Source organism: Phyllobates terribilis, unplaced genomic scaffold (genome assembly GCF_046119375.1).
Source record: "Phyllobates terribilis strain yellow unplaced genomic scaffold, ASM4611937v1 Scaffold_1__5_contigs__length_1240528914, whole genome shotgun sequence".
Taxonomy (NCBI): domain Eukaryota; kingdom Metazoa; phylum Chordata; class Amphibia; order Anura; family Dendrobatidae; genus Phyllobates; species Phyllobates terribilis.
The window spans coordinates 552,041,721-552,063,278 of NW_027362761.1; the positions used below are offsets into that span (position 1 = coordinate 552,041,721).

At 43.0% G+C, this 21,558-nt stretch overlaps 1 protein-coding gene across 1 annotated transcript in view; it reads left to right on the top strand.

Annotated features, from left to right (window-relative positions):
- Positions 1–15,932, top strand: part of PIK3C3 (phosphatidylinositol 3-kinase catalytic subunit type 3) — a 203,331-nt gene extending 187,399 nt beyond the window's left edge. Inside the window, exons 24-25 of the mRNA XM_073680448.1 lie at positions 776–901; positions 15,061–15,932. Coding sequence (XP_073536549.1) covers positions 776–901; positions 15,061–15,075 — 141 coding nt within the window. The 3' untranslated portion in view covers positions 15,076–15,932. The remainder of the gene's footprint in view (positions 1–775; positions 902–15,060) is intronic.
- The last annotated feature ends 5,626 nt before the right edge of the window (positions 15,933–21,558 follow it).

Below are 21,558 nucleotides of genomic sequence, written 5' to 3' on the forward strand. Positions count from 1 at the left end.
TGCAAGAATATAACTACTATAATACTGCCCCCTATGTATAAGAATATAACTACTATAATACTGCCTCTATGTACATGAATATAGCTACTATTATACTGCCCCTATGTACAAGAATATAACTACTATAATACTGCTCCTATGTACAAGAATATAACTACTATAATACTGCTCCTATGTACAAGAATATAACTACTATAATACTGCCCCTATGTACAAGAATATAACTACTATAATACTACCCCCTATGTACAAGAATATAACTACTATAATACTGCCCCTATGTACAAGAATATAACTACTATAATACTGCCCCCTATGTATAAGAATATAACTACTGTAATACTGCTCCTATATACAAGAATATAACTACTGTAATACTGCTCCTATGTACAAGAATATAACTACTATAATACTGCCCCCTATATACAAGAATATAACTACTATAATACTGGCCCCTGTGTACAAGAATATAACTACTATAATACTGCCCCCTATGTACAGGTATTTAGCTGGGATAATACTGCCTCCTGAATGATATATGCTCTGTATTTCTATAGGCGTTGTATTCCTGGCCCCTCACTGTATTGTTCCCCGTATAATGTACTGTGATGTCCTCTATGATCTGCACAGTCGCGCGTCTCCCGGATCTGGCTTTTTCTGACAGCTGTGTTCCTTTTTACATCCGTCCATTCGAGGTGCTGACGTTCCTGTTGCTGTTTTTCTGCAGTTGTTCTTTCTCGTGTCATTTTCTTTTCACGCTTTCGTCCTCCTCCAGGTGCAGGATAAATTTAGATTGGATCTGTCTGACGAGGAAGCCGTGCATTACATGCAGACGCTCATTGATGACAGTGTGAACGCGCTCTTTGCAGCTGTGGTAGAACAGATACACAAGTTTGCTCAGGTAAGAGGTTGCCCTGCTCTGTCGCTGCTTCACGACTCATTAGCATTTTTTTTTTTTCTTTTCCCACCAGCACTAAGTTAACATTGACAGAGACCGATTGGCTGCTTTCCTGCTCATTCCCATAGCCTGTACCTTCTGCAGACCTGCAGCACATTGGTATTACCCATCATTGACTGATCTATAGTACTACAAGCCCCAGCAATTCTACTTATAAATCTACTCCATTTATATGTAAGCTGCAGTACCAGCCACAACCTGTGGACACATGTGGCGCTGTTTTAGAAGAAAGAAGCCTTTTTTTTTTAGCTTATGTCTACTTTCAATCTTTAAAACAATAAAATTTGAAAGGGGCAAGAAATGTCAAGTTTTATCTTTCCTGTCTGGATGACGCCGTCCGCAAAGGATAGTTGCAGCTTGTATTTAGCCAATGACTTGCTCTTAGTTCTTAGCTTTGCCCTAAAGCGAACCTGTCACCAGATGTTATGATACAAGATCTGGTGAAGCTGGTGTACTTACTTTGAAAGTCAATGTCAGATTAGTTTTATACTCCTTTATGAAAGAGTGACTCTGTCTCTCCCCACCCAGTCTGATTGTCAATTCCTCGGTGTCTCCCTTTCCTGGTAAATATCCGCCCACCTACCCTCAATGTCCCTCCTCCCTGCATTTTTTTCAGAATCTCACACTGCTCAGTACAAGCTGCAGCTGTCAGGCTGGGTGGGTGCAGCCTGAATACAGGTCAGCTCATGAGCTCTCTCACTCTTTAACTAGATTAGGGATTTTTTCAAAGTAGTACCCCAACTCCTTCAGGTCAAGGATATTTATTTAGTAGTGTAATCTAGTGACAAATCTACTTCCAGAAGACCCTCTAATGTATATTATTATTTTCCAATCTGAGTTACCGGCTCAGAGGTTGAGGCTCCACCACTGACGCCATAGCATAGTTGAGTCCTTGTCTGGGTTCAAATCAATGTCCATGACACACATTGAAGCCTGGTAGGATGTAGATACCGATGAAGTTGTTGACTCTTAGAAAATGATGATGATGAACCTGACAAGGCGTCGGAATGGGGTCTGATGCCCTCAATCTCTCAGTAGTGCAGCCTCAGTCTGTAACCTCAAGCTCTTAGACATGTAAATAAGGCCTTACTGACAAATCAGCATTTAATTTGATGTGCAAAATGAGGCTGAAAAACTATTTGTAGATCTGAAGCCTCTGTCACTCCAGATCTATTCCCCTCCCAGTTCCACCACCTCTTGCTTCACTGACGGCTCCTTTGCCAGCATAAAGGCTGTCAGTCAAGTGTGTCATTAAATGTGCCGGTAGCCTTAGCTTATGGAGTTTAAAGGAATTGTTCATTTTTTTCACATGCCCTATTCTTCATTCTCTTTCCATGTGAACTGGGTAATTGGTGGACATCCTGCATGGAAGGTGTTGGGGGATGACGGCGGGTCCCCTTTAATCCTTTGGGACCAATCAATAACCACTTGTCTAATGCTTGCAAGCAACGTCTCCTTTCCTAAGCTTCATCCCTCGATCACCTTTATAAGTTTATTGCAGATCTAAAACGGACGTACAGCCATTACTGACCAAGCAGTAAATCCGTAGATCCGTAAAGCGTAGATCCGCTCACATGCCATTAACCAATGCCGCAATAAAGGCGACTCGCTGCTTTGATCCTGAGCAGAATATTAACAATGCGGTAAATAAGAGATCTCCTCCTATAAGCGGATGGCGGGCGGCAGGATCTTATTTATTTCTTTCTGTCATTTTTAATGATTTGTTTTGTTGTAATTATTAGACGCGGAGAAGAAGTAGAAGCCTCGTCACAACATAATTAGATTCAGCAGTTCACTTTCTGTTGGTTTAATTAGAGTGAATGTGGGTTTTTTGGTAATGACAAGTCGTCAGTAAGTCATCATTTAGAGGAAAAGACTGCATTTGATGTACGAGATTACCAAATTTATTCTGGGAAATGGGAAATGTACAGCACATCTTCTTTTTATTAATAGAAATATAGAGTTGACATCTGCAATGACGATGGACCACCAAGCTACTGCCAGCTCCACTAAATCTGAGACTTTCCTACATCCAGTGGGCAATGTAAATTTCTTCATGATTCCCCATCTCCAAAACTTGTTTTTAAGCCAAAAAAGACATGCAGACCAACATTTTTTTATTTGTTTTTACCTATTTATGTCCCCCCCCCCCCCCCCCTTTATAGGCCATACTTCTACATAGGTTTCCTTCCAAAATTACCCTAAATTATGCCCTTGAATCAGGAAGATCTCAAATAAATACAGACCTCTTCATAAGACCCGATTTATTTATTTTGACCTACATACAACTTCATGGAATGATTTTCCTTAATTCTTATTGGAATGTGCGCAGTAGATTCAGGCTGAAGGCAGCAAAACCATGAAGGTACAAACATGGACGCAAGGGATAGTAAAACACATGTGAAACAAAACAGAATGTGTGTTAATCCTTACATTTTTCAAATCCCCCTTCTTTTACTCTGGTGACAGTTTTACACCTCCTTGGCATTCTCTCAAGCAGTTTTATCAAGTAGTCATCTGGAAAGGCTTCCAATGAGCAGGTATGCCTCGTCAAGAGTTAATTTGTGTGATTACCAGCCTTCAGAAAGTGTTAGTACCAATCAGATGTGCTTTGCAGAGGGAGTGTTGATACACGGTTCCGTACAACGCTGAGCCCTATTCCACAACTGTTCTAAGCCAGAATATGGCAAGAATCACTCAGCTAAGTAAAGAGAAATGACAGTATATCATTACTTTTAAGACCCGAATGTTAAACTCTCTGGAAAATTGCTAGAACCTTGAAGGTATCCATTAATACATTCATGACAGCCATTAATTGGGATGATGAAACTGTTTCTCATGAGCACCAACCACCCCATCTAGTGTCAGAACAAGAATTACCTCTGCTGCAGAGGATAAGTCCATCAAAGTTATCAGACTCTACGAAGAAGGCTTATATGGTCGATTTGCTGAAAAATAAGTCACTACTAAGAACTGCAAACAAAAGGCGGAGACTTGCTTGGGCCAACAACACAAGGACTGGATGTTAGATCATTGGAGTTTCCATCTAGACTTTTGGAAGCCAAACCAGGTAACTACCTGATGAAACTGCTTGAGAGAATGCCAAGAAGGTGTAAAGCGATCATCCTAGTAAAATGGGGGTACTTTTAGAAATCGAAAGCATAACCCATATTCTGCTTTCTTTCACACGGTTTCTGTACTCCTTGTTTTCATGTGTGTCCATTCTTGCTTTTGCTGCCTTTAGTCTGAATCTACAATATGCACCCCTAAATTCATTCAAACTCTAGAAGACTCTGCTATGATGGGTTAGTATGAAAGGCCAGGGGAGGCCCAGTGGGAAATTTATCAGTGTAAGAATGGGGCTAGTCAGTGGCAATAGAGGAAAATAACATGTATGCAGAGGAAGAGTGGATCACACGCTCTTACGTAATATGTATGTGCTTGCATATACATGATCAATTGTATGTGTGTGTATGTGTACATAATATATGAATTTTATATATAAATTAAGAAATAATAAATGTAGGGATAATTTATTTATATATAATGTATGTGTGTCTGTATATAAATGTCTATATATTATGTTTTTTTTACAATAACTCTTTAAAAAAAAAATAGGCTGCATGTAAAAAAAATCGTAATTTGTTACAGGAATCCGTCAGCAGGATTATGCTATGTAATCTGAGGACAGCATGAGGTAGCAGTTAAAACACTGAATTCAGCGATGTGTCGGTTATCAGGCTGTGTGAGTTTTTTTTACGTACAATGAAGGTTTTATCATTAGGACATTATCATTGCTGGGACTAGCTGCCTGCTAAGTCATCCAACTCCACCCGTTCCTGTGATAAGCAGCTCAAAGGCAATAGACAATGCACATAGAGCAATAGACAATGCACATAGAGAGCCTGGTGTGGGAGGGGTTAGCTTTCTCAGCTCTGCTGCATGATTTATCTCAGAGCTCTGATTGTGTCACAACTGCTTCACCCAGTACATTAAGTGATCCATCGTTGTAATCAGGGTCTCTTTTCCTACATTATGCTGCTCTTAGATGAGGTAGCAAAAACCTGGTGACAGATTCCCTTTGAAGTCCCAAAATACCACCAGCCCTTAGAAGTAAAGGTAATTCCTACCCTGCATACAGGCATAACAGAGAGTGGGAAGGCAGGCCACCTGCTTATAATGATGAGATCGCATGTAACATGTATAGGGGCCTGCCGGGAATAAGTCACTGCCAGAGGGACTCTCTCATAGAGAACACAGGAACACTCGGCTGAGCTGAGAGCCCCTGTGTGTTTGGGAGTTGGGGGGAAATAGCTATTGGCTAGATTGTTTGGCCAACAGCTAACTAATGTGTGTGGGAGCTTAAAGGGAAGGTGACACAAAATAAAAAAGTTTCAGCAATTAAAAAAAAAAGTAAAGTATTAGGCTGAGTGCCCACGATGCAGATTTAATGCAGCTTTTCCGCCGTGGAAACGCATTAAAAAGGCTTGTTAGGTCGTTGAATGGTCCCCAATGATAATCTGCATGTGCTGTGCACATGCTGCGGAAATTTCCGCTGCGGATTATCATTGTGTAACGGGTCTGGGAGGCGGAACCTCTGAGCAACTTATACAAGGGGGCAGTCCTTGTAAGGAAGCGGGTGGCGACCAGGGAAGACAGGCAGGCGGTCACAGCAGGTGACCGGGACAGTCTCTGGGTAAACGGGCAGGAGGTCACAGCAAGTGACCGGGACAGTCTCTGGGTAAATGGGCAGGAGGTCACGGCAAGTGACCGGGACAGTCTCTGGGTAAACGGGCAGGAGGTCACGGCAAGTGACCGGGGCAGTCTCTGGGTAAACGGGCAGGAGGTCACGGCAAGTGACCGGGGCAGTCTCTGGGTAAACGGGCAGGAGGTCACGGCAAGTGACCGGGGCAGTCTCTGGGTAAACGGGCAGGAGGTCACGGCAAGTGACCGGGGCAGTCTCTGGGTAAACGGGCAGGAGGTCACGGCAAGTGACCGGGGCAGTCTCTGGGTAAACAGGCAGGAGGTCACGGCAAGTGACCGGGGCAGTCTCTGGGTAAACGGGCAGGAGGTCACGGCAAGTGACCGGGGCAGTCTCTGGGTAAACGGGCAGGTACGACCTGTGACTGCTGAGCCTCCAGGTAGGCTAGCAGGCAGATGGCAGATGAGTGCTCCCAGGTGAGCAGGCGAGAGTCTCAGGATAAGCAGGTGGTCACAGCATGTGACGGCGGAGCCTCCAGGTAGGCTAACAGGCAGGTAGCAGATGAGCGCTCCCAGGTGAGCGGGCAAGAGTCTCTGGACTGGCAGGTGGTCACAGCACGTGACGGCGGAGCCTCCAGGTAGGCTATCAGGCAGGTAGCAGGAGAGCGCTCCCAGGTGAGCGGGCAAGAGTCTCTGGACTGGCAGGTGGTCACAGCACGTGACGGCGGAGCCTCCAGGTAGGCTATCAGGCAGGTAGCAGGAGAGCGCTCCCAGGTGAGCGGGCAAGCTGGTCCATAGACAGACTGACAGGTGTCGGAAGGCAGACCGTCCGACCTCAGGCTAGCAAGCAGGAAAGCGGATGACAGGCAGGAATCAGGCAGCAAACAGGCAGGAGACTGGCAGGTAACTGGCAACGGGACCTGAGGGCTGAAGCAGAGTAGTGAACAGTGCAACAACATTGCTCGGGCACCTCCATTTTGGAGGAGGTGCCTTATATATGGAGGGATCCTCCGGCCATTGGCCGGGGACTCCTTAGGGCGACGCGCGTGGCCCCTTTAAGAGAGGGGGAGCGCGCGCGCCCTAAGCACAGTGACCGGGGGAGAGCGGGCGCTGCAAGCAGAGCGGGAGGAAGCCGCCGGGCACGGAGCAGAGAGGTGAGGGGAACAGCGTCCCTGCCTAGCAGGAGGCAGGGACGCCGACGCTACACATTGCAGAAAAACCTGCAGCACAACCATTTCTTGTGCGATTTTGCGGCAAAATCGCCGCCATTGACATGCATTGAACCGCATAACATCCGCATGTATACATGTATACCCAGGTCTGGAGAAGAGGAGACTCTCATCCGACCCGGGTACCATCGTACCCGCAAGTTAAAAAAAGAAGTAAAAAAAAAAAAATCATACTCGCCTCTCCGGCGGCCCCCGGTCTGCTCCTTGCGGTGATCCTCTCTCCTCGGCGGCCTGCGGTGTACTGGCAGGACCTGCGGTGACGTCATTTAGTCAGCTGATGGTCACGTTATGGAGAAGAAAAAACTATCAGGAAATTTCTGCTTGCAATCTGCATCGTGGGCACATACCCTTAGTGTTTTAATTTTATTAACAAAACATTATAATTTGTTTTTAATAAAGTCAAATTTTTAAAATAATTTTAAAAAGATAGGTATTTCCACTTTTAAACACTAGGGGCAGCAGCTGCTAAAATTTGCCATGAAAACCAAGTTTACAACTAGCTCACATTGCGGACAGCAGTAAATGTGGGCTGGGTATGCTCACATGTGGGTGATGTCACCCATCTCATCCCTTTCTGGGTGTTTGCAAAAGCATAGGAAAGGATGAAGTTTAGGATCACAGTGCGGAGACAATTTTTTGGTGAGTGCAAAGTGATACTGACAAGTGGACTGTCACCGAGGCCGGCCGGCAGCACCGATTCTGTTAGTTGGTGCTGTTCGCTGTATCATAAGCTGGGGTTAGATACGAGGAGTGTATCACGTGCATAATTAAATATGAACACATACTGGGATTAGATAGAGGGTTCAGTGTAGTTTATCACATGATGGAATTGAGCTCAGCGGAGTGTATCACAGAGGATGGGATTAGATACGCAGTATCTAATGTATGTAAAACCCCCGCTCTGTCTACTTCTATGGTAGCAGTGATGTAATGTGTGACCCTGCTCCATCCACTACTTTACTACTCCCATAGAAGTGGACCGAGCAGGGTCACACATTAATTTTCCTCCACACCTCAAAGAAAAAAAAAAAATAAATATATATATATATATATATATATATATATATATATATATAATATAAGTATATATAAAATATAAGTATAATGTGCCCCACAGTATAGTGTCCCACAGTATAATGGCCCCATATAGTGTCCCACAGTATAATGGCCCCATATAGTGTCCCACAGTATAATGGCCCCATATAGTGCCCCACGGTATAATGGCCCCACTTGGTGTCCAATGGTATAATGGCCCCACGTGGTGTCCAATGGTATAATGGCCCCACGTGGTGTCCAATGGTATAATGGCCCCACGTGGTGTCCAACGGTATAATGGCCACACGTGGTGTCCAATGGTATAATGGCCCCACGTGGTGTCTAACGGTATAATGGCCCTGCTTGGTGTCCCACAGCATAGTGGGCTCATATAATGTGCCCCATATACTGCATCCTGGTATATGTTCCCCCATCATGGTCCCCATCCTGGTATATGTCCTTCTACCCTGGTATATGTCCCCCATATTTTCATTGCATAGAAAAAAAAGCAACGCTTGTACTCTCCTTCCGCTCCCCTGCAGCGCGGCGTCCTTTTCTGTGTGTTCCCCGGCACCTCCTCTCCCCGCAGGCTCCTGTCATCACATGCACTGAGCAGTGTGTGCGATGTCAGGGTGAAGGTGTAGCCTACAGCATACACTGTGGGCTTCACAAAGATGGCGCCGATCTCCTCCCTCAGCTGTGACCTGGACAGCCCGGGGCACATGCCCAGGTCAGAGCTAGAAGCAGGAGGAGCGGCCTCAATGCAAGAGATGTGATCGGACAGCTGAAGTAAAAATTAATAAATAAACTATTAAAGAGGTGCATTTAATTTTGTATTAAGGATAATTGATTATATAATCAATAATTATTATTACAAAAATAACAATTGTGGCACCTTTCCTTTGAGACAATGGCAGGAGCATTGCATACTAAGAACTGAGGGAAAGAAAGTTCATGCACTTATAGTGCTGGCAGAATACTGGTGAAGAGAAAATGCCCATTCAAAAAGACTGGATGGGAAGTCAAGTGTGAGGCAAAAGCCTTATTAACGTTTAGTATTGGAATAGGGCAGCCAAACTCTTGTCATTCTTGTGTAAAAGTGCAGGCATGTCTGAAATTTAATTAAACAATGTCTAAAAGCTGTTTAATCGTTAAGTCACAAATTTGCATTAAGGGTTCCTTTTTATCCTACAGTTGTGTTTTGGTTTTGGTTTTTTTGGACTGAAGGCAGATATCTTTACTGTCTCCAAAATTTAGAGGAGAACGGATGGAGCATTGAGTCTGTCAATAAGACTCCCCCCTCCCCAAACTCTCTCAATAATGACTCTGCCAAGGCTTTGTTAGAACTTTGGCATCCAGTCTGTAGTGAGTTTTCTTTTGCCCATATGTGCTAGATGTACAGTCAGAAAATCTGCAATCAGGACTACGAGAGCCTGAGGAAGCGGCCAGTCGGTGCATGACAAATCTGCTTAAACGTATGCTTTGTGGACTGTTGTGTGGCAGCGTGACAGCTTACCTATTACTACTTCAACCCAGTTTTATTGCTTTTAATTTTCGAGCTACTTACAGTGAGTGCAGGAATCACTTTTTTTTTTTTTTTTTTTTTTACTTGGCCAAATAAAATTAAAAAACTGGGTCAAGAAAGGAAATGTACGAACCCAAAATCTGTAATTTTTCGCCCTTGAAATTTTTTGGAATTTATTATCTATTTAAAAGCATGAAGTATATAATTATAAAACCTTTAACAAGTAACTAAACTTTTGTTGAAATTTTGAATATAAATTGTGGGCCCTTTAATTCTATGTAGGTCATTGGGTGTCTGGGTCCTAAAACCCAATGCTCGTTCAAAAGACCCCTGACTGAGCATACGCACAGAGCGGAGTAGGATCCTGCTTCTTGAGCTGTGCACTTCTAAGAGGTGGTGTGAGCGATCAGTGGGGGTCTCAGAACCTGGACCCCCACCCAATCTACATGTGCATTATTAAATAGCCTACACAAAAAAATTCAACATAAAGTTTTTAGTTAATCTTTAAAAGGAAAGCAAAAATTAGTACTGAACAAAAATAATTTGCAAAAAAAAGTACCAAGGAGTTGTCGAAAACTTTTTTTTTTCTTTTTTTTTTTTTTTTCATCTTTTGCACCAAAATATATTTAGCCATTGTTGTTGTACTTTTCTTCACATTTAGTCATTGTTATTGTATTTTTCTTCACATTAAGGAGATCGTTGACAACAATTGTCCCACGATGAAAATTATACCTTTTTTTCGTAGCGATTCGATGTGCCAGTCATGAGAAATCTAACGTAGAATCTTGTGAAATTATATTCCAATAGATTCACTCAATTTAAGAGGAAATTTTTTATTTGTATCCAATAATTTGGCTGCAGATTGAATTGGCCAGGAAGGGTTTTACCCAAAAAAAATTCCTATACTCCACTCCTCCTCCTTATACTCTACCTCTGATCCGCTCTTCAACCTTCTGTCCTCTGTCTACCTTATGGGTTTGTCTCCCATTCATTGAGCCCCACGTCAATGACGTGACAGCATGAGGCTTAATGACCGGAAGGAAGAGAGAAGACACAAGATAGTGAATAGAAGACCTAACCAGTAGGAAGAGAGAAGACACAAGATAGTGAATAGAAGACCTAACCAGTAGGAAAGAGAAGACCTAAGATAATGAATAGAAGACCTGACCGAAAGGGAGAGAAGACAAAAGATAATGAATAGAAGACCTGACCAAAAGGGAGAGAAGACATAAGATAGTGAATAGAAGACCTGACTAGAAGGGAGAGAGAAGACATAAGATAGTGAATAGAAGACCTAACCAGTAGGAAGAGAGAAGACATAAGATAATGAATAGAAGACCTGACCAAAAGGGAGAGAAGACACAAGATAATGAATAGAAGACCTGACCAAAAGGGAGAGAAGACACAAGATAATGAATAGAAGACCTGACTGGAAGGGAGAGAAGACATAAGATAATGAATAGAAGACCTGACAGAAAGGGAGAGAAGACATAAGATAATAAATAGAAGACCTGACCGAAAGGGAGAGAAGTCATAAGATAATGAATAGAAGAACTGACTGGAAGGGAGAGAGAAGACATAAGATAGTGAATAGAAGACATGACGGGAAGGGAGAGAGAATACATGCGATAGTGAATAGAAGACATGACGGGAAGGGAGAGAGAAGACATAAGATAGTGAATAGAAGACCTGACTGGAAGGGAGAGAGAATACATGTGATAGTGTATAGAAGACATGACTGGAAGGAAGAGAGAAGACATAAGCTAGAGGACAGAAGAGCTGATCAGTGGATCGGCAGCGGTGGGACCGGTACGGGGAAGGTGTAGAAGAGGTTAGTTTTAAGATTTTTGTTCACAACTCCATCCAGCTTACTATAATCCAGCAAATTTGTGGTCATGCAGCTGCCACTTTGCTAGATGTGCCCAAAGCGAATATTAAAAAAATCTGACTCCAATGAATCTGAATTTTTTATAAAATTCAAGGCAAATTCGATGCCCCTCCAGTGATTTGCTCATCTTTGTTAGAAGCCATATGGAAATCAGGCTGGGAGTGCACTTGGGGCGTGGTAGCATCGTCCGAGGAGGGAGGAGCAGCTGAACTTCCATCACTTGTTGTCAGCGGTGGATCCCATGTTATCAGCTTCCTCACCCTGTAATCTGCCTCCGATGTTTAGCGGAGCGTTGACCCTGTCCTCAGTGCAGATAAAGGCACAGGAAGTGTCAGTCTGTTGAGAGCTCTGGAGGGAAAACTGCAATATTTCAGGATTTGTTTTTAGCATAGATAGCGAGGACAGTTAAACATCCCTAGAAAATTCTTCTTCGATAGGAAAACGTGTTATAAAGAAAATCTCCTTTTCTGACCTCAGATTCTAAGTTTAACTTCCACATGAATGATGCATTGCTCTAACGATCACTCTTCACCTCCTGATATTCCTGCCCCGGGCGGGTAGGTGTAAATGACAGCTCCCGTGAGGACGGTCTTCACCTGATATCGTGTTTGTCTGCTCCTCTAGATAAACCCAGTAATGGTTTCAGAAGAAATAAAATAAAATGACCTTTTAGAGAGGATCTGATTTTCTTATCTGTATTAGGAGGACGCCTTGATCTGCTATTATGTTAAAGGGTACAAATGTCTAATTTAGCAAAGTTCAGAGAAATGTCTGCCCTCGGGGGCTTAGAAATTAATCTTGTGCAGTTGAGGGGTCACTTTAGTCCATTATCAGTGGATTTTTGGCTTTTACGTCCATGCTACTACAAATAACTTCTGTATCCATGTGTGTTACATCACAGATCACCTGCAGAAATGCCCAATATCAAATCTTTTGTAAAATTAACTCTGTGTAGAGGTACATACAGGGGTACGGGCTTATTCCTGATCAGAGGGTGGGGAGAATTCTTGAAGGTCTGATTGCCCCCATACGCATAACCGTATCGTACAAACCCTCCGGTCATCGGTAGGGAATCCCGACTCCTATAAAGTGCCATCAGAGGTGTCTGTCAGCTACTTACTCTGCTTCTCCCATTGCAAACACATGCATGATAAGCCTGATTCACCACTGTAGGACCCCCCTTATTTCACAAGAAGGGGGTCCCATTGAATACTGTGTAAACCCTGCTGCTTCATTCCCTCTCCATAGGAGATGCTGCTCGTACATGCTCACTATCTCCCTGTTTAAACAGGACTGTCGACCCCCCCCCCATTCTTGGCATTAGTGGGGGGATTTTATTAGCCAAATTCCCAGCGATTATACGTTTTTCATCAATCCGGTGAATGATAAATGTAGCTTAGCTAAAAGTATAGCTAAAAAATGGAGCATCACTTTAAAGACCATCTGTCATCAGGACTTTACTACACCATCTAAGTGCCGCATGAGTTTGGGACAGAGATCCTGATTCCAGCAATGTGTCACTTACTGGGCTGCTTGCTGCAGTTTTGATAAAAATCAATGTTTTATCTGCTGCAGAGCTTACCAGTTCTCTGACTGCTGAGCTCTGTGTAACCCCACCCACACCACTGATTGGCAGCTTTCTGGTACACTGTGCATAGGCAGAAAACTGCCAATCAATAGCATGGGCGTGGTTGGACTATATAAGAGCAGGTTTACTAGTCCTCTAGTGAAAATCTCCTGCTGATAAAACAGGGATTTTATCAAAACTAAAGCAAGTAGCCCAGTAAGTGACACATTACTGCCCATATAACATGCTGTTCTCAGATTAGCTACCAAAAAGCTAATGATACTCAGATCATTTTTTTTTCACTGACCTCTGAATGAAGCCTTAAAGGGGTTTTCCAGGACCAAATAGTTTTTTTTGCTCATAGTAAAAATAAACAAACAGCCAGGTAGTTGCTAACTAGTAGGGTTCGGTTCGTCGAACACCGGGATGTTCGTGGAACTGTTCATCGAACACCTTAGAACACTGTCGAACACCGTTAAAACCAATGGCAGGCAAATAAAAACACACAGAAAACACCTTCAAAGGTGTCCAAAAGCTGACAAACTGCTCAGAAGACACTCTTTAAAAAAGCCGGCCGGCAATTCAGCAGCGGCATACACCGGTACCCGACAATTTAGAACAGAAAGAATAGAGCATCACACATAGATTAGATAGATAGAAACATGTCAGTCACATATATAAGAAGTACAGTGATAGTGTTGATTACTGTACTTGTCATTTAGAGTTAAAATAAAGGATTTATTTAAAAAAAAATGACGTGGGGTCCCCCTTATTTTAATTGCTAGCAAAGGCTGATCCTATGGATGCGCCATTTCTGGGGCGGCTGACGGCTGGTGTTTCTAGCCTGGGAGGGGGCCAATATTCATGGCACCCTTCCTGGGCTATTAATATCAGCCCCCAGCTGTCTGCCTAGCCTTTGCCAGCTATTAAAATAGGGGGGACCACACGTCATTTTTTTTGGGTCCCCCATTTTAATAGCTAGTAAAGGCTAGGTATTCAGCTGGGGGCTGATATTAGTAGCCTGGGAAGCTCCGTGGGTATTACCCCCTTCCCAGGCTTCAAACATCTGCCCCAGCCGTCTGCTTAACCTCCGCTAGAGACTAAAACCCCACGCCAATTTTTTTTTAATAAATCCTTTATTTTAACACTAAATGACAAGTACAGTAACCAACACTATCACTGTACTTATTATATATGTGACTGACATGTTTCTATCTATCTAATCTATGTGTGATGCTCTATTCTTTCTGTTCTAAATTGTCGGATACCGGTGTATGCCGCTGCTGAATTGCCGGCTTTTCATGTTTCACTGTGAGCACTGTTCCCATCGATTTGGGCAACCACTGTAATGCCACAACCACCATGGCTGTGACATTACAGTGAGTGGCAGACAATCCCTGCATGATGTGAAAAAATCCAGTTACGCTTTTGGTGCACAAACCGTTATCGAACAAAACCTCGGAACAGCCTAATTTTTTGCAAATCGTTCGCGTTCGTCGAACACCGCCCAAAACAGCTCGAATTTGAGATTGGCGAACAGTTCTAGTCGAACACCGCTCATCTCTACTAACTAGTTAGCAACTACCGGTCTGTTCTATCGGGCGGCGGGTCAGACCAGTCACTGCTCCTGCCTGCAGTTCAGCGCAATGCCTGCCCTGCACTGGGCCTGTTAGTTCTTAGGCCCACAGTAAAAAACATAATATAGTCCTAGATAATCCCTTTAAGATGGATGTCTAGGAGCAGATTCTGCCCATAAGTGAGCGCTGATTATAGAAGTCGCATAAAGCCGGTTTCTCACGCATCGTTTGCCACCTTTAATGGTACCTAAGTGGCGTCTTACATAAATTCAGTATAATAATGATACATGGCACTGTGATCTGTGTAATTAATCTCTGTGTGTATTCTGAAGCCGGGTTGTATTATGTATTCACAGAAAGGAAAAAAAAAAAATTCCGGTTACACGACCGTATAAATCACACATTAAATTGCATTTCTCAAAAGCTTCTTTCGGAAAAGGTCAATAAATGAATTTCCCTTTCGGATTATTTAAGCTCTTTAAAATTGAGAATAGAAGTCATTTACAGCCTATTTGTGGAGGTAATGGATGATCATTTCCTGAATTTTTATTTTTTCTTTTATTTATTTATTTTTTTACAGTACTGGAGAAGATAAAGGCAAATATTCTCTGCTCGGTGGAACATGAAGCATCCAATTCTAGAAGGAAAATGAAAAAAAAAAAGCATCAGTGTCTTGCCAGACTATGGAGATACTGTCCTGTGTGTCGGTGCAGAATAGCGAACCAGTCGCTCAACGCTTATATACAGCACCGGACATGTACTGAGATATCTGTCTATCCTGCCGGTGAGGATGAGCGGCAGAAATACTGAAGTTAAATTACCATCATTTCAAGGCATAAAATGGAGACAAAGGCAAAAGGAATCCATGTAAATACAATAAAAAAAAACTGATTTTTTTTTTTTATATTTGTTTTTTCTATACTCATTATTTTTTTCACCCAACAACTATGCGGACCGGTTCAGCTCATCCCAGGCAGTGATGATATCCAAAGATAATTTACAGTAAGACCCATCGAGATCACTTATCCGTTAATGGGCGCTATTAAATATTAACAAGTGGCGGTCGTAAAGCGGTAGAACGTGATGCTTTATGTAAACAGGAAATATGCTGCCGCGATCGGGAGCCGTCCACGAGGACGACAGACGTCATAAATTCTGGATATTATCCTAAATGGTTATCGCTTCTCCCGTTCACTTTTATCCGAAGGAAAACAAGAGTCCTTACTTTCTGCTAAAATGTACATTTATTCTCTCAACATAAGATTTCAACACTTCATTTCCGAGCACGCGCAGAACACCATTTTTCTAGGCAGCACAAGAGAAATCATAGGCCGCCCACTGTGGTCACTCCAGCTCTGCAATCCGTGAGCGATATTGTGTCATGTAAGGTGCAATTTCTGGCAAAAATGTCTGCATTTAAAGGACTCTGTAACTAAAAAAAACAGCATAAAAAAAAATAAAACAAAACAAAAACTAGTGCATCTCTGTAGCGGTTACTTATTTCAAAGCTCCACTCCACCTAGAGACAGTAAATTCTCTACTTGTAGGTTGTCTCATCTTGTTTAGCAGACCACTCCTGTGCTCCTAGCATCACAGGCATCACGTGACCCACCACTGATGTCACCGCGCACTTTCCCAATGAATGGTGAGAGGTAGAGCGTGTGGTGGATGCTGGGTATGACACGCAGGGTAACCCCGCCCACAGCCCAGCATGCACCTATGGAATGCAGAAGAGAGAGACCCCCAGCCATGGGTCACGTGATGCCTGTGATCATCCAGTGATTGCAGTTACTGACTGTGAGCGGCACTATCACTGGCCGCTCACAGGCATCACGTGCCCCATGGCTGCAACCGGCTCTGACATCCGCTGATGTCACGTCATGGTTCCGGATGCAGCCGGCGGTCTCTGTCTTCTGCGTTTCACAGGTGCATGCTGGGCTGTGGGCGGGGTTACCCTGCGCGTCATACTGTCACTGGTGTGTCAGAGGTGACAGTCGCCCTGCAATGGTTTGCAGGAGATCTCCACGTTTGGCAATGCAGACAGCTGCCTAGATAGAAGGCTGTGTTTAGGACCCAGCGACAACCTTTAGTCTGGGTGTATATATACCTGGTGTGTCTAGGTGGGCGTCGCCGGTTATACTCATTTCTACTTAAAACTTGGCTGAAGCAGCATCACGTCCTCTTTGGAGTCTTGAGGCCGTGTGCTCTGTTGGAGTTTCTTCTAAAGCTAAGTTGTTATTCCCCTGTGTTGTCCTTCCCCTTTTGTCTTTAGAGTGCTAGCGGCGGAGGTTGACTAGTGCTCATCACCTTCACCCCCCAGCTATAGCCTTACGCCAGGGATAGTAGAGCGAGGCACGTGATTGGCGACAGCTGCGGAGGCTGTATAAGGACGTTAGGGGAAAACAGGGTGACCCTAGTCCAGATTAGGAAGTCACCTCTTTCCCTAGTGTCTGGGCTCCCTTTCCCCGTTGTGTTGCACTCACACCTGGCGTGACACCTACCCAGCATCCACCGCGCGCTCTCCCTCTCCCAATTCATTAGGAAAGCGCATGGTGGATACTGGGTGTGACGCGGGCGGGCAACCCCCCCCCACAACCTAACGGGGGACCACGTCACTGATGTCACGCCTCACTTGACGCGGTAGCTCTGCTCACAGGCAGTAACTGCAACTCAAGGTATTTACAAAAACACTTAGGGCCCCCAGAGAATACTTTTTTGGGGAGGGGGGGGTAATAAAAAGTAGTGGGCAACCCCTTTAAAGAGGTTGTCCGACCCCTGAAATCCATTTTTTTTTTAACTACTTTATCCCCAAGCCTGTTGTCACATTCATGACCGGGCCAAATTTTACAATTCTGACCTCACGTTATGTGGTAATAACTCTGTAACGCTTCAACGGATCCCGCTGATTCTGAGACTCTCATGACATATTGTTCTTCATAATAGTGGTAAAATTAGTTCAATTTGACTTGCATTTATTTGTGAAAAAAATCAGAAATTTGGCAAAAATGTAGAAAATTTTCAAACTTCAAAATTTTTATGCCCTTATACCAGAGAGTTATGTCACACAATATTAGTTAAGAAATAACATTTCCCACTACTTTACATAAACACAAAACATTTTTTTTTTTGTTAGGAAGTTAGAAGGGTTGATCAGCAATTTTCTAATTTATCCAAAATATTTACATAACCATTTTTTTAGGGACCACATCACATTTGAAGTGATTTTGAGGGCCCTATATGACAGCAAATACCCAAAACTGACACCATTCTAAAAACTGCACCATCAAAGTCCTCAAAACCACATTCAAAACATTTATTAACCCTTCAGGTGCTTCACAAGGGTAACCGGAGAAAATGGACCCCAAAATTTGCTGTGCAATTTCTACTGACTGCGCCAATACCCCATATGTGGGGGAAAATTACCGTTTTGGCGCACGGTAGGGCTCGGAAAGGAAAGAGCACCTTTGACTTTTTGAAAAAAAAAATGTCTGGCATCGAGAAAGGACGCCTTGTTGCGTTTCGAGAGCCCCTGATGTGCCTGAACAGTGGAAACCCCCCACAAGTGACCCCATTTTGGAAACTATACCTCTCAAGCAATTTATCTACAGTAGATGTGTGGTGAGCACCTTGATCCCCCAGCTGCTTCACAGAAGTTTATAACGTAGAGCTGTGAAAATAAAAAATCTAATTTTTCCGACAAAAATGTTCTTTCAGCCTTAAATATTTTATTTTCACAAGGATAACAGGAGAAAATGATCCCAAAATTTGTTGTGCAATTATTCCTGAGTACTTCGATACCTCACTTGTGTGGGTAAATACTGTTTGGGCACATGGTAGGGCTTTGAAAGGAAGGATCACTGTTTGACTTTTTGAATACTAAAATGGCTAAAACTAAGAGCGGATGCAATGTCTCGTTTGGAAAGCCCCTGATGTGCCTAAACAGTAGAAACCCCCCACAATTGACCCCATTTTGGAAACTAGACCATTCAGTGAATTTATCTAGATATGTGGTGAGAACATTGAACCCAAAGTTGAATTGTGGAAATGAAAAAATGTTGGTTTTCCCCAAAATTTTTCATTTTCACCAGGCTAACAGTAGAAAATGGACCGTATAATTTGTTGTGCAATTTCTTTTTAGTACACAGATACCCCATATGTGGTAGAAAACTACTTTTGAGGAACAGTTCAACGCTTAGAAAGGAAGAAGCACCATATTGGAGTTCAGATTTTGCTGGAATGGTTTGAGCGTGCCATGTCACACAACAACAGCACCCCCCCATCATAAGTGATGTTATTTTACAAACTACACCTCTCAATGAATTCATCTAAGGGTGCAGTGAGCATGTTCACACCACATGTGCCTCATAGAAATTTATAACATTGAATAGTTCAATTTTTTACCACAAAAATTTTGTTTTAGCTGCAGATTTTACATTTTCACATGGGTAACAATGGCACACAATTTCTGCTGAGCATAGAAATACCCAATATGTGTGCTGTACAGTACTGCTTAGCCACACTGCAGGACTTGGGAGGGACAGTGCACAGATTTTCCTAGAATAGTATGCAGACTCCATACACAGAGACCCTAGGTGCTAGAAGAGCAGAATTCCCCCTCAAGCGACCCCATTTAGGAAATTATACCCCTTTGGGAATTTATCTACAGGTGTGGTGAAGATTTGACTCAATTAATGTTTTCCAGAAACCAGCAGAAGTGGATGTTGCTGAGTGAAAATTGCAAATCTGCTATTGTAGTGACCAGTACGTTGTAGTGCCTATACATTGTACTTGGCTCATGCTTCTGGAGACATACACCTGTAGAGTAGCTTTCTTCACTACAGAAATGCCAAACATGTGGACGCTAAATGTGGTTTAGGCACACTGTGGGGGGCTCAGAAGGGAGGGGGCATTTGGATTTGGGAGTGCAGAATTCATTGGATTTCTTTTGGGGGGCGAGGAGCCATAGCGCTTTTCCAGGGTCTTTTGTGTTACCAGTAACGTGGAAGCCCCCTATATTTCCTTTGACACATGACGGATGACGGACCTGACTGGGGATGGACACCGCCGGATCATAGGCCAGACAACATCCACGGTGCCTCCATCTGCCTCATTTAGGGAATCTTCTGCGGGGGGGGTTCTGTTTGAATCACATATTGGGCTCTTTGGGGGCTTGTTTTTTTGCGGGACAGGTTGACGTTTTTATTAGTACCATTTTCAGGCACATGACATTTTTTTTATTGCCTTCTATTCCAATTTTTGGGAGGCTGAATGAGCAAAAAAACAGAATTATTTTTTTTATATATATATATATTCCATTCCACTTGTGGTAAAATTGATGCTAAGGCAGCTTTATTCTTCGGGTGAGTACAATTACAGTGAAACCACATTTATATAATTTTTTTATGTTTTGGTACTTTTACACAAACTTTTATAGAAGAAAAAAAATTTTGCATCGCTTTATTCTGAGAGCTTTAACTTTTTTTTTATTTGTCCGCTGATGGAGCTGTATGGCAGCTTGTTTTTTGCGGGACAAAATGATGTTTTCAGCTTATACCATTTTTATTTACATTAGTCTTTTTGATCGTGTTTTATTCCATTTTTTGTTCAGCGGTATGATCAAAAAGTGTGTTTTTTTTGCCTCGCCTTATTTTTTAACGGTGTTCACTGAAGGGAATAACTAGTGTGACAGTTTTATAGATCTGGTGGTTCTGGACGCAACAATACGAAATATGTATACTTTTTTTATTTAATTTTACATAAAAATACTTCTTTATCGGTACATTATATATATATATATATATATATATATATATAGTACAGACCAAAAGTTTGGACACACCTTCTCATTTAAAGATTTTTCTGTATTTTCATGACTATGGAAATTGTACATTCACACTGAAGGCATCGAAACTATGAATTAACACATGTGGAATTATATACTTAACAAAAAAAGTGTGAAACAACTGAAAATATGTCTTATATTCTAGGTTCTTAAAAGTAGCCACCTTTTGCTTTGATGACTGCTTTGCACACTCTTGGCATTCTCTTGATGAGCTTCAAGAGGTAGTCACCGGAAATGGTTTTCACTTCACAGGTGTGCCCTGTCAGGTTTAATAAGTGGGATTTCTTGCCTTATAAATGAGGTTGGGACCATCAGTTGTGTTGTGCAGAAGTCTGGTGGTTACACAGCTGATAGTCCTACTGAATAGACTGTTAGCTGCTTTTTTCTTGCCATAATACCAATTCTAAGTAAAGAAAAACGAGTGGCCATCATTACTTTAAGAAATGAAGGTCAGTCAGTCCAAAAATTGGGCAAACTTTGAAAGGGTCCCCAAGTGCAGTTGCAAAAACCATCAAGCGCTACAAAGAAACTGGCTCACATGAGGACCGCCCCAGGAAAGGAAGACCAAGAGTCACCTCTGCTTCTGAGGATAAGTTTATCCGAGTCACCAGCCTCAGAAATCGCAGGTTAACAGCAGCTCAGATTAGAGATCAGGTCAATGCCACACAGAGTTCTAGCAGTAGACACATCTCTACAACAACTGTTAAGAGGAGACTTTATGCAGCAGGCCTTCATGGTAAAATAGCTGCTAGGAAACTACTGCTATGGACAGGCAACAAGCAGAAGAGACTTGTTTGGGCTAAAAAACACAAGGAATGGACATTAGACCAGTGGAAATCTGTGCTTTGGTCTGATGAGTCCAAATTTGAGATCTTTGGTTCCAACCACCGTGTCTTTGTGCGACGCAGAAAAGGTGAACGGATGGACTCTACATGCCTGTTTCCCACCGTGAAGCATGGAGGAGGAGGTGTGATGGTGTGGGGGTGCTTTGCTGGTGACACTTTTGGGGATTTATTCAAAATTTAAGGCATACTGAACCAGCATGGCTACCACAGCATCTTGCAGCGGCATGCTATTCCATCCGGTTTGCGTTTAGTTGGACCATCATTAATTTTTCAACAGGACAATGACCCCAAACACACCTCCAGGCTGTGTAAGGGCTATTTGACCAAGAAGGAGAGTGATGGGGTGCTACGCCAGATGACTTGGCCTCCACAGTCACCAGACCTGAACCCA